This window comes from Pelmatolapia mariae, linkage group LG15 (assembly GCF_036321145.2).
Source record: "Pelmatolapia mariae isolate MD_Pm_ZW linkage group LG15, Pm_UMD_F_2, whole genome shotgun sequence".
Classification (NCBI taxonomy): Eukaryota; Metazoa; Chordata; class Actinopteri; order Cichliformes; family Cichlidae; genus Pelmatolapia; species Pelmatolapia mariae.
Genome location: NC_086240.1, coordinates 33,030,908 through 33,043,761, shown reverse-complemented (window position 1 = coordinate 33,043,761; position 12,854 = coordinate 33,030,908). Strand labels below are relative to the sequence as shown.

At 39.5% G+C, this 12,854-nt stretch overlaps 1 protein-coding gene across 1 annotated transcript; it reads right to left on the bottom strand.

Annotated features, from left to right (window-relative positions):
• Nucleotides 1-2,239: 2,239 nt before the first annotated feature.
• On the bottom strand, nt 2,240-12,132 carry nus1 (NUS1 dehydrodolichyl diphosphate synthase subunit). Its single transcript, XM_063495432.1, has 5 exons — nt 11,598-12,132; nt 8,126-8,257; nt 4,556-4,708; nt 3,108-3,207; nt 2,240-2,947 (listed from the first exon to the last, which is right to left on the bottom strand). The coding sequence occupies exons 1-5, from the start codon at nt 12,007-12,009 to the stop codon at nt 2,857-2,859; spliced, it is 888 nt and encodes a 295-aa protein (XP_063351502.1). The 5' UTR covers nt 12,010-12,132; the 3' UTR covers nt 2,240-2,856.
• Nucleotides 12,133-12,854: the final 722 nt, after the last annotated feature.

The following is a 12,854-nucleotide window of genomic DNA, read 5'->3' as shown; positions in this document are numbered from 1 at the left end:
CAGAGATGGGCAGTAATGCATAATCTGATTACTTTTTTAAGTAATGGGATTACTTTCTTGGAGAAGTAATAGTAATGAATTACTATTTAAAAGTAACGACCAACACTGATTATGAGTGAGGTTAGAATGTTGCATTCATTATCAAGTTTTACTAAGTAAAACTACTGTGATGAGAAATAATGAAATAGCAGGTGTCTATGATGTCCAGATGGTATGTGAAGTATTCATTGATGACATAGGCCAAGCCACCCCTCCAGGATTCTTTGAAATGATTGGTCTGGGAAGAAAATTGTGTAGTTTGGCATAGCTCAGCTTCCTTAAGAATGGCTTCTTGGCAGCAACCATTTTACATGAGGCTCCATATAATCACCTGAAGGGCCAGATCCATCTCCCAGGTCTTGTGTCAATTCCTTACAGGATTTTTCTGTTTCTATATCTCAAGGACATGGCAATAAGCGCCTTGAGATGACTATTGTGATTTGGTGAAATAATAAAACCGAAATGCAAAGAATGCTAATATGCCAAGTTTTCAGTTAAAAGCTTTTTTGATGCAAAAATACTGTTTGATGCTCATCAGAATGTCACCTTTGGCATTTTTCATAGCTGAGTTTATGCTCGATTCAATGGTCTATGCTAAGTGACTTAAAAAAAACAAAAAAACAACATTGTACCCAATGTTCCCTCTAATTTTTCATGTGTCTGAGCGAACACACAAACTCCCTGAGCGATCTTGTGGACCACTGTGAGCGACATTAGACGTGTGCACTGTGGTCACGCCAGCGTCAAATCCATCCAAGTTACATGGTTTATTAAAATAATAAAATTACAGCATTTACATTTCTGTTAGACTACGTTTAATTAACTGCTTTAGCCCACTTACAATGAAAATTTAAAAATCTTGTTCATGACCTGTGTAGTATGTTAACACTATTGGAAGTAAAAATAACTTGAACTCCAATTTTGAAAACACAACGTTTTTTTCATAAAGCTCTGACTTGTATTATGAGTCTGTGGTCTGGGAGAGAGTCCTGTAACTCTGTCTGCAAAATACAGTATATAATGACCAATGCTGGGCAATTAATTATATAGTTACTTCTTCAAAAAAGTTACTGAGTTTTGCAAACAACAAAGTTTTTTTGCAGCTGTTTACCTAAAAATGCAGCCAAGGCCTTTTTTAAAATAAACATTTCAAACTATTTACAGAACAATCAGCTGTTCTGCATCAAATTTGATGCCACACAAATTATTTGTGCCACTCCAAAAATAATTTCTGTCCACTATGAGATAAAGGAGAACAACAGCCTGATACCTGCAGGCCTGACAACAGGAGATGTATCACTGCTGTAACACCTGTAACATTCAGTAGTCGCCTCATTGTTCTGACACACACAACAAAACTATTGACTACACTACACACTAACTACACAAGATTTGCGCTAAACGTTGCAAATCTCTCACTCCTAAAACTTCCTCACGTTTCTTAACAACTAAATGCCATGTTTTGATTGGTCGACATGGTACATTTTTCGACCAATGGGAAAGGTTGGGGTGTTTTGGTTTCGTCTATGCTCACAGGCGGAGAGTGCTTTCGAGCGTTTTCCTTATAAAACCGTTTTTACCGTTTCTTCCCGCAGTATATATAAACAACGATAGTATTCAGGAAGAAAACCAAACATTGCATATATTTTTTGTCATAACTCTGGTTTTACGTGGCCTATCAACACAATTTATAAACTGGTATAAAGTCCACACTTTTTCCGTTAATTCTTCCGTCTGTCCTGCTCACATCTCCAAGGGTTGTACACGTTGTCAATAACGTGGCTTCACTCCACATCAGCCACGCCAATTTGCTAGCTAAAACACCAGTGTCAGCACATATTTACTTTAATTTCAATTCAGGTTAGAATTTTTGTTTGTGTGCGCAACGCAGATTTTCTCTGCGCAGAGACCGTGCCAACAGTGCGCAATTGCGCACGTGCGCAGCTTAGAGGGAACATTGATTGTACCTATCCATTTTCAGACCAATGTCCAAAGAAAAACGTCAGACACAAACTATTACTCAAGACCACCTTAAAAATGATAAACAAGTCTTGCTGCACTGAAGCAAAATATAAAGAACTGAGTCGTATCCAAGCACACAGTGAGTTGAGGTTAAATCATAATAGGAAGAGTTCATTCTGTCATAAAAGGAGCTTTCTTTTCCTCTAAGAGTGTTAACAGACACAAAAACACACTCAAATACACACAGTGCATTTCTTTATTTCAGACCAAAAAAAAAAAAATGTTGAACAACCGTCTGTATGTGCATGAAACAACACTACACATGAACATGACTGCAAGCTGGAGGCCACAGAGACAAACAGAGCTACAGGAATTTCTCATATTTACACATTAGCCACTCTGCTGTTCAGCTCCTGCGCTGCATGCCCCTAAACTGCTGCTATATTTCCTTGTGATGCAGCTTGCACACAAAGATTTGTTTTTTCTTTATAGTCTATGTGAAGGCAATTTTTTCCATCAGCAGTAAATGACAGCTGGAGAAAGAATGAAACAAACAAGGGTGTTAGGACCACAGAGTCTGTGGAGACAGTCTTACGTCAGTGCCATTTTTTCTTGTTTTACCGAGCATGTTCCATGAGTCCTGGAATGTGAATTCATTAGAAGACAAGCTGGTGGTAAAGATTGGCTGGCTATGTTTCCTGGTTTCCATATATTTGAAATGTCTTGTTGTATTAGAGGTCCAGCAGATGGGCATAGCTGAGCCGACGAGTAATGAGGGACAGTAGTCATTACCTGTCCGGGATGTCCTGGCTATGTAAAGCCCACACTTGTTTATTTAATAATCTCTTTGCTGCCTCACTGTCCGAGCCGCTGCTGACAAGCCCCATACCGCTGCAGGGCACCCAACAAGTCCTCATACGAGACATTTCTGTGGGATGGCAGGGAGCTGAGGGCACAGAGTAGGTTACACATTGAACACAGTGCGCCTCAAAGTGAATTTAGTTAATGACATCAATTTCAAAATTCGAACAAACTTTCATACTTTATTGTCATTATTAAAAGTGGTCCATCTAAACATGCAAATTCTGAGACGTAAAGAAGCTTACATGAACTCTGTGAGCCTGATGTGCCAGGGGAGGAAGCCCAGTGTGCTGTTTACAGGACCAAACTTCACCACCAACTCAGGGTCTGGAATATTTTTTGATTCTGAAACAAGCACAAAGAAAGCGAACATGTTATCAAGACAATCTTTTTTCTCCTATTTACTGAGAATCTGCATGTTATGACTATAGAATGAACTCAATGTTGAGAGTGGCTCCCATTCAGCAGTACTCATGTAGATGTCACCCGAGATCCACAGCCACACAGGTTCAAGAAAATTTAGGTAATATACATCCACTCTCACTGGACAATACACTTCTCCACAGTTATGGTCATTTTTGGTGCCATAAATGTGTCCAATCCCTGGACTTTTAGAAAACTTGAGTCATTATTTAAGTTAAATTGTTTGATTTTCTAGAGGTTGTTTTGCATTTATTTGTCTCCAGTTGGCTGAACTGTGGCATTGGATAGTCTATTTAAATACAGAAGCCTAACCAGTGGACTGGAATTCTACTGTGGCAATATGTTGTGTAATACCTCTGTTACAAGATGATTTATTTCTTAAAATAGCTTAATGGTTTTTGGATATTCTTTTGTGTCAAATAACAAAAAGACATTTTGACTGCTACATCTGTGCTTCTTTGTTCTTTCTAACACTCATATATTACATGGCACACATTCACTTTTCTCCTCTTAGTATTTTTTTGGACATATTCATACAACACTTTTCCTAGGGCTTAACCCAAGAGGTTCAACAGTGGGGAAAAATGCCCAGAAGAAACATTTTACAGCACTTCAATGTCATGTCCATCTCTTGTATGTAAAAGTACAATCCCATGTCATGGCCCAGCCAACCTGAATCCTCTACAGGTTACGCTCCCTCTTTAAGCTGTCCAATAATGATTAAATTCTATTCAGTTTTATTTATACAGCACCAAATCACAACAACAGTTGCCTCACGGCACTTATATTGTAAGGTGACCCTACAATAATGCAGGGTCCCCCCCCCCCTATGAGCAAGCGCTTTGGCAACAGTGAGAAAGAAAAACCCATTTTTAATATTAAGAAACCTCCAGCAGAACCAGGCTCAGGGAGGGGCGGCCATTTGCGTAACCAGCTGGGATTGAGTGGATAAAGACAGGATAAAATACTTCAACCAATTGAGACACGTCTTAATTACTTTTAAAACACACAGTACCCACATCCATTGGATCTTGAAATTCTTTTGCTTTCAACAGTAATGAATTACTGAACTCCATGACACACTTCTAATGATTAGGGAAAAGAAGCTTTCTAAGACTCTTTCTTAATAAGCACACGCAGCTTCAGTAACCCCCTCTAGCTTTATTAAGGGCTACCAAGGTGTTCCCAGGTTGGTGAGCAACGATCTCTCAAGTGTGTTCTGAAAACAATCAAAGTATCTTTACACATGCACACAGGCATAAAGTGTTACCTCTGAGGAGCAGGTCTAGCATGGAAACATTAATGTCTTTGAAGCTCCTTTCCTTGTTTTCCACAGAGCGGCAGAGCTGCTGTGCTACATGGACAATGCTCTGCTTCCCATCGTCAGGAGACAACACCCTCACTGTGGGCCTGCAGGACACAACTGCAACAAAGGACACATAAAAACACATTAAATTAAATATGACTACTAATGGTATTCTTCTGCAAATACACAACCAAATTTATTTACAAAGTTGAAAATTTATTTTTTTTAATAATGTAATCTCACTAACACACCTGATGTAGACTACTGGAGCACACTGATGAAGTATGGATTCAGGGATTTTAGGATTACACCTGGGAAACATATTGTTGGGTAAACTGAGAAACTGCTGGGTCAATAATGATGCTTCGGCTTCGGTCAGACGTTACCTCAGTGGAACAAGTCAATTAGTGACATTATTTATTTATGTTACCATCTATGTTCACTTCGTTGACCAATAATTTTTTTTTTCCAACAAAGGAACAACTTAAAGAAAACTAAAATATGTGGATAAATACTACGATGAAATGAACTGACACTTTCTGACTCACCTATTCTTAATGCAGTCGTTCACACCGACCATGTAATTTCACTGGATGAATTTATGGCATTTATTACCAATCCAAGTCTGAATAAAAAGCTCTGACCAGCCAGACGTACAAGTGGACTCGTAGCTCAAAACATGACTGGGTCAACTGGGTCTCTGAAATTATTTCTCTTCCTCAGATGTGATAGCAACTTTACCCAGAACAGCTGAAACTGCCCCATGAAATATTACCTGCTACTACCATCTGTAGAGAATCTGATGAACCCAGAATTTCCATTATTTTATTTTCTTAATTCAACACTTCAGGACCAGCTCATCATGGCTTAACATTGACTTCATTTTTTTTTCTTCACGCTGTGTGAGGACAAAAAGTTCAGGCTGTACATACATTACATGAAAAGTTTGAACTTTGAAAATTCTGAACTTTGTGTCAAATTTCTGCAACATGCTCTTTGTGCAATGGCGTTTACTTGCCAAACAAGGATCCTTGCAGTTTTATCCACTGCAGGAATTTAAGGATTTGGATTTAAGTTTGGGCATGTCCCACCGGGAGGAGGCCCCGGGGCAGACCCAGGACACGCTGGAGAGATTATATCTCTCGGCTGGCCTGGGAACGCCTTGGTGTTCCCCCGGATAAGCTAGAGGAGGTGGCTGGGGAGAGGGAGGTCTGGGCTTCTCTGCTTAGGCTGCTGCCCCCGCGACCCAGCCCCAGATAAAGCGGAAGAAGATGGATGGATGATGGATTTAAGTTTAGTTGCTACTTTAAGACAATGGAGGAAACTCAGCCATTGCAGAGTAGGGCTGTGCGATATGACCAAAATCTCATATCCCGATATAAGACATTCATCTTCCTGACAACGATATAAATCACAAAAATTTAATATTTTCTGTAAATTCTGTGAATCTCGGGCAACTCGACTTGCATGAAGTTTGTCCAGCTGGGCGTCCTTTACCTGGAGTCGAGTGTTTTAACCGATACATGAAACTATACATTTTTAGACATAAGTTGTAACGGCCGACATTTTCTTTCAAAGTTTGAGTCTAAGGTTTATTTTTTAGCACCTGACGGCTCTTTTTTGCTTCTCATCCGTAAACTCTCTGCATACTCTTTCACGTGATTCAGTTTATTTTGAAAAGTCTCAACAGGATCTTGAGCTTTATTGTGAAGTTTACGTGGAAAACAAACAGGCGGACAGCGGAGCCACGCGATGGTTTTACCGTTGTTGTTGCTAACAACAACATGTAAAAACAGGCGCTTGTCCGTCCATAGTGTGGTTATATTAAATATAAGAGAAAGAGAGAACTTTAAGAAATTAATATAGGCACTACAGTGACCATCAAAACAATGAAAAAATATTGCTGTAAACAGTTTATTTCACGGCATCACGAAACAAATGATAGCGTAATAGGAAACGATAGACGTTTTTACATCGTCATCCGATATATATCGTTATATCGAACAGCCCTATTGCAGAGGCGAAGAGATATAACTAGAGAGGTATTAAAAGGTGACATTGAAAAAGTGTTTAAAACCTGCTAAGCCCCAAAGAGCTTTCTGAGCTTCCTGACCCAAAATGAATGAAATCAATTTCTCTGCAATTACAAACTCTGTTTAAACAATCTTGGTACCAGAATTAAGCTAACACTTGTGAGATTTCATCAGAGGTGTAAATATTACAGCAGATGTTACTGTGTCAAAGTTACTGAGGCTGGAACACAGAAAAAGTAAGTAGTCTTTCCTTGTCTAATTTATTTTTTTAGCATATAACCCTTTTAAAAATATGCTTCAGTTCACATTTTAACCCAGAAAAGTAATCAACATATAAACATAATCTGTGCAAAGATTTATGCTTCAAAAGTGAAACTGTGAAAAATTACTGCACTTTTAATAAATAAATGGCCGGGCGTTGTGCAGCAGCCCCATTAAAACTATGCACTGCAGCATAGTCAGTTTAAATGCACTGGTACTTTAAATTCTGAGGGGCTGTAACTTTAGTTTCTATTGGCCGATTTGCATGATTGACACCTCTTTTTAATCATTTGAGCCAATAGAATCCTAGTAAAGAGGGTGCGTTCACTAATCAGAAGTTTCACGGCGAAAACCCCATGTGACCCTAAATTTACGACGCACAGCGTAATCCAGTCACGTGTCTGTAACTGGGCTGCAAATGGTGATTGTTGACAGAAGTGGCTCTGATGCTTCTGTTAGCACTGCCATTATCAGTAGCTACAGCGGCTATCGATGGACAACAACGGAGGAAACTGGAGGCAAGCTGATTTCTGTTTTAGTGGATATGATACGCTTTTCTTTTACAGCTGGTTCAGTGAATTTTGGTCAGAGCGTGGTGGAACTTGCAGTTTTGGAATCTGTGAGATCTCTGCTTGCAAACTAGCTATACCCTTTGTTGTTACATGAAGACGGGAGAGTAAGTGGCTCAGGTGTGTGTTTCTTGCACAATTACGTAACTGCTCATTTAATCATCTTTTTTTTTTTTGCTGTGTTTGGTGGTTGTAGAAATGGTTTATATCAGCATTTAGCTGAGATTCTGAGGTATCTATGAATATCAGACATGTCGATATTTGCATCAAAGAATTGACGTTAAACTGTAGTTTAACCCTTTTGCCCCCAGTACCGGGGGCTTTGGGGCTCTCCAAGGTAAAGGGTGTAAGGGTCTGAAGTTTTATAAGTGGATTCCATCTAACCTAATGAAGAACAATACAGAAAATGAAAATCAGGTTGTGGGCACTTCCAACAAGTGGACACAGAAATTTTGGAATGCAACTACTTATATGTAACAGAGTCACAGAATTTAATTACAAGAAAAACATTGATCTGGAATTTATTGAAAAAATATACAATTAAAATACAGTTACTAATCAAAATGTTGGTATTACAAGTTTAAATGTTCTTATTGGTAAAAAGCTTCCAAGTACGTCCGAGTCTGTAATTGTATGAACTTAAAATCAAAGATATCATGCCAGGTTCTTACCATTGTGCTGGTGTTGGTCACTACCACTGCTCAGGAACTCCACACTGTGCATAGATCCATCAACACCCAGCAGATCCTGTTGCTGCCTTTTTATTTCCTCGAGTAGACGAGAGTTGTTCTTCTGAAAAACACCTGGGTTGAGGAAAAGTACATCATTCAGTTCAGATTGATGAAACTCAGAGTTAATTCACTTCACCAAGTAGACCTAAGACAGAAACAGTAATTGTGAAGAAACATGACTTTTGGATTGATAGAATCTATTTTCTTTAAAACAAAGTAAATAAATCCAAAATTAGGGGCAACTGTGGCTCAGTCAGTAGGGTGCGTGGTCTACCAGTTGGAAGGTCAATAGATAGACTGGAGAAACCAGGTATCAATGTGCAAAATACTGAACCCCCTAATGCATTCATCTACATGTGTTTAAATTTAAATTAAAATATGATCAACCTATGTCTAATAATCGGCTATGTACCACAGGCCTTCAAGCTGGCTGTAGTTAAACCTTTACTAAAAAAGCCATCTCTAGACCAAGCCGTCTTAGCTAATTATAGGCCAATCTCTAACCTTCCATTCATATCAAAAATTATTGAAAGGGTAGTTGTGAAACAGCTAACAGATCATCTGCAGAGGAATGGCTTATTTGAAGAGTTTCAGTCAGGTTTCAGAGCTCATCACAGCACAGAAACAGCTTTGGTGAAGGTTACAAATGATCTTCTTATGGCCTCTGACAGTGGACTCATCTCTGTGCTTGTCCTGCTAGACCTCAGTGCAGCATTCAATACTGTCGACCATAATATTCTATTAGAGCGATTAGAACATGCTGTAGGTATTACAGGTACTGCGCTGCAGTGGTTTATATCATATCTATCTAATAGACTCCAATTTGTTCATGTAAATGGAGAGTCTTCTTCACATGCTGAGGTTAATTATGGAGTTACACGGGGTTCAGTGCTAGGACCAATTCTGTTTACATTATACATGCTTACCTTAGGCAGTATCATTAGAAGACATTGCATACATTTTCACTGCTATGCTGATGACACCCAGCTCTATCTATCTATGAAGCCAGATAACACACACCAAATAGTTAAACTGCAGGAATGTCTTAAAGGCATAAAGACCTGGATGGCCACTAACTTTCTGCTCCTTAATTCAGATAAAACTGAGGTTATTGTACTCGGCCCTGAAAATTTAGAAATATGGTATCTAACCAGATTCTTACTCTGGATGGCATTACCTTGGCTTCCAGTAACACTGTGAGGCACCTTGGAGTGATTTTTCACCAGGATATGTCCTTCCATGCACATATTAAACAAATATGTTGGGGTGGCTGTAGCTCAGGTGGCAGAGCAGCTGTGGCTACACTGTAGCTTGCCATCACCAGTGTGTCAATGAATGGGTGAATGACTGAATGTAGTGTAAAGCGCTTTGGGGTCCTTAGGGACTAAGTAAAGCGCTATACAAATGCAGGCCATTTACCAAATATTTGGGACTGCTTTCTTCCATTTGCACAACATCTCTAAAATTAGAAACATCCTGTCTCATAGTGACGCTGAAAAACTAGTTCATGTATTTATTACTTCTAGGCTGGACTACTGTAATTCATTATTATCAGGAAGTCCTAAAAACTCCATGAAAAGCCTTCAGTTAATCCAAAATGCTGCAGCAAGAGTACTGACAGGGACTAGAAAGAGAGAGCATATTTCTCCTGTATTGGCTTCCCTTCATTGGCTCCCTGTTAAATCCAGAATTGAATTCAAAATCCTGCCATTAGAGCATTTCACTCTCGCAGTCTTAGAGTTCCTAGAGTATTTAAAAGTAGAATGGGAGGGAGAGCCTTCAGTTTTTAGGCCCCTCTTCTATGGAACCAGCTTCCAGTTTGGATTCGGGAGACAGACACTATCTCTACTTTTAAGATTTAAGATAAGGCATAGAGTTAGGGCTGGATCAGGTGACCCTGAATCCTCCCTTAGTTATGCTGCAATAGGCATAGGCTGCTGGGGGACTCCCATGATGCATTGGGTTTTTCCTTTTCAGTCACCTTTTTCACACACTATGTGTTAATAGACCTCTCTGCATTGAATCATACTTGTTTTTAATCTCTTTACATTACTTGGCAATGGCAAAAACTACAATCCGTGAGAGGGCAGCCCTAAGGTGAGGAGCTTGGTCACTAGAGAGGGATGGAATAGAGCCGCTGCTCCTCCATATCAAAAGGGGCCAACTGAGGTAGTTTGGGAATGTAAAATAACTTCAGTTAGAAGGCACTCTCCCTAATTCAGTCAAAACATTAATATCTGTTAGCTTTACGAGATTTGTCATTTAGGGAGAAGGGGACAATAATTTCAACAATTTGAGGGTAAAATGCTCAGCTGCTGCATAACCTCTGCTTAAAGTTAAAAAGCAGAAATATAACTGTAACTGGAAAAAAAAGTAACAAAATGAAGTCTTGATGCATGCTCAATCATCCAGGTAAGTGAATCCCAAAAGTTGATTCTGTTCATTTGGATGTAGCGTTTTCACTCAGAGAAACATTTCGTCACTCATCCAAGTGACTTCTTCAGTCTCAGCTGACTGCATGTTTCCCCAATCTTATAAACAGTACATTTGCACAATAACTTTTTATAAGGTTAGTGAAAATCTGCAGTCAGCTGAGGTCACTGTCACTGTCAAGTCACTTGGATGAGTGATAAAACGTTTCTCCTACTGAAAACGTGACGGCCAAATGAACAGAATCAACCAAAAAAAATGAAAAGATGAATACAAGTTTAATAGTTAAATATTGCGCAATTGTTTTAACGTTTGAATAGTGTCTGTAGCTGAAAGTATGTTGAAACAAAATCAGGACTTGAAGTGGTGAAAAAAAGACAGATTTAATCTGCATTTAATGTAAACAATTAAACAGGGCATTGCTAAATCTGAAAAGGAAAAGATTCGATACATCTTCAGCCTAAGCATTAAAGGGGAAATTTACAGAGAATGAATGTAATACAATGTAATACTAAAAGCCTCAAAGTTGGAAACAATATCTTTAAAATGCATATTAGAAACAATGTACATCTAATAATAAAAAAAAATACTTAAGAGTCAGAAAAATACTGAATGAATATTTAAAGCTCACACGCATTAATACTCTTTGAGACTGGAATTATGATTTTTTTTTCACTCAAGAATCTGTGTGTGTGTGTGTGTGTGTGTGAGTGAGTGAGTGAGTGAGTGAGTGAGTGAGTGAGTGAGTGAGTGAGTGAGTGAGAGAGAGAGAGAGAGAGAGAGAGAGAGAGCAAATCATTGAATTGTTTTCACACATCGGATGAACTTGTCCAAAATATTGGTTGTAGTCAAACTACGTGTATAGTTTTTTAAAACAACAATTTTAAAGGTATTTTTGATGAAACAGTGATGTATTATTTTATGAACTTTACTGTATAAAAGTACAAGCAGCAAACTCAGCTGATAGGAGTAACATGCTTACCGTGATTATCATACACGCTAACATAGGATATGCCGACAGCCATACACCACACCACCACGTTTGCTATGTCCGGATAACTGGGCTCTTCTTCCGCAACCAACAGGCCGATATGGACCGGTATCTTCTTCAGGGACTTTCCGTCAGACAGACACCGTGACCGGCAACCGCCGGTGCGCTTTTCAGTTATCGGTTTAGCATTAGCATCTGGGCCATGATTCAGATTATTCTGAAAGTCTGGAAACCCAACTAGAGATATCGGCAACAGCAGGACGGTCGCTGCTCGCTCCCACAGCCGGCCCTTCCAGCTCTGGATGCGGACGTGGAGCCAAGAGAAGAGCGCTCTGTTGACGTGAACGAGAATCAGTAATAGCCGCCATAACAAACTGTACATAAGCGCCATTCGTGTCCGCATTTCGTGTAGGGGGAAAACCCCGGATAAAGTACAAGAACACGACCACTTTATTCTGATATATTATCCGCGTAAATGAGCTCAGCACTGCTTATGGCTCATCATGACTGCAGCCATCTTGTTTTCTGGTTGGCAACCTCTGAACTCCGAACCCCGCGTGTGATACACGTAGCTCTCGGATTGGACAAGGTAAGAGAGACGCTGCTTGCGTATGCGTTTGACGACAGAGAAGAGGGGTTTCCCAACCAAGCCTGCTTCAAACTGCGCATGGGCATGATGTTGTGCATGCCGATTGGTTGGTGGGTGGGCAACCAGGGGAAAGCGTCAAAATTATATATATATTAAAACAAAAAGCAAACAACAACAAAAAAAAACGTATCAGAAGTATAGAGAGTGGCTGCAATTGTTAATTCTCATTTTTTAAACACTCGGTTTCACTCAGTACCTGTACAAACCTGATGGACGACGTGGTTCCAGTTCCTTCGATTGTACAAAAACTAAGCCAATATTGATCATTTCCGTGATGGCTATTTATTTAGAGCCAGTCTGCACATGCGATTTCTCGGGCTGGAGTCGACCACGGACACGCCCCCTGCACTTTTTAAATCGCTCGACTGCTCAATTCTTTGAGGGACAAACAAACAGTCACAAACAGTGATTCGAGAAATCTTTATACCCAAGGTTGAGCATAAAAAAAAGCGAAAATAAATAATAAACACAATTACTAAAATATTTAAAAAGACACAATATGTGAAGGAAAAGAAAACTCCTTAACTATATCACAGAAAAGGTGGGGTGACGTTAACAAAAACCAAAACAATTGAACAGTGCCGCTAATTTGAGGGCTT

What these genes read in the sequence shown, in the direction of transcription:
- nus1 (XM_063495432.1), bottom strand. Translation starts at nt 12,009, where the DNA reads ATGCGGACACGAATGGCGCTTATGTACAGTTTGTTATGGCGGCTATTA. An exon ending in TGACCAACACCAGCACAATG is followed by an intron (nt 4,709 to 8,125) that starts GTAAGAACCTGG and finishes CCTTTGTTGCAG; the next exon opens with TTGTGTCCTGCAGGCCCACA. An exon ending in ATCAGGCTCACAGAGTTCAT is followed by an intron (nt 2,948 to 3,107) that starts GTAAGCTTCTTT and finishes CTGTGCCCTCAG; the next exon opens with CTCCCTGCCATCCCACAGAA.